Source organism: Wasmannia auropunctata, unplaced genomic scaffold (genome assembly GCF_000956235.1).
Source record: "Wasmannia auropunctata unplaced genomic scaffold, wasmannia.A_1.0 LD335835.1, whole genome shotgun sequence".
NCBI classification, from domain to species: domain Eukaryota; kingdom Metazoa; phylum Arthropoda; class Insecta; order Hymenoptera; family Formicidae; genus Wasmannia; species Wasmannia auropunctata.
Window position 1 is genome coordinate 12,664 of NW_012027055.1, and position 547 is coordinate 13,210.

At 30.9% G+C, this 547-nt stretch overlaps 1 protein-coding gene across 1 annotated transcript; it reads left to right on the plus strand.

Annotated features, from left to right (window-relative positions):
• Window positions 1-41: 41 nt before the first annotated feature.
• Window positions 42-539, plus strand: LOC105455831 (the record flags this gene model as incomplete). The annotated part of the gene is made up of 1 exon (XM_011699460.1): window positions 42-539. A coding segment is annotated over exon 1 (498 nt), but the record flags the coding sequence as incomplete, so codon positions are not given.
• Between the last annotated feature and the right edge of the window lie 8 nt (window positions 540-547).

The following is a 547-nucleotide window of genomic DNA, read 5'->3' on the forward strand; positions in this document are numbered from 1 at the left end:
ATAAATTTGGGCTTTCCACATTACATTGTTGGATTCGTTTTATGAAGTTTTTATTACATATTTCTTACAACTTAGATTTTAAGAAAGGCTGTGCAAAGGGAGACGATAAAATTTTAAAAATTAAAAGAAAAGAAATAATTAAAAAGGATTTGAAATCTAAATTATCATTAACTGTAGATGTTGTAAAACAAGGATCTGGCACAACAAATACTGGAAATGTTGCTCGTTGCTTTTTTGCGGAAGCTGAAACTGTAGCTGAAATTACTGGGTTAAATAAAAATTTGATTTTACGACTGGGTAATATATTGCAGATTTTAGCATGTGGAAAAGAAATAGATTGTGAAAAGTTTAAAAAATATTGCTTAGATACTGCTGAACTTTGCATTCATTTGTATCCCTGGTATAAAATTCCACCATCTGTGCATAAAGTTTTAATACACGGTAGTGATATTATTAAACATTTAGGTTTACCTATCGGTTGCCTTTCGGAAGAAGCGCAAGAGGCTAACAATAAGATTTTCAGGAAAGCACGAGCTCAAAATAGTAG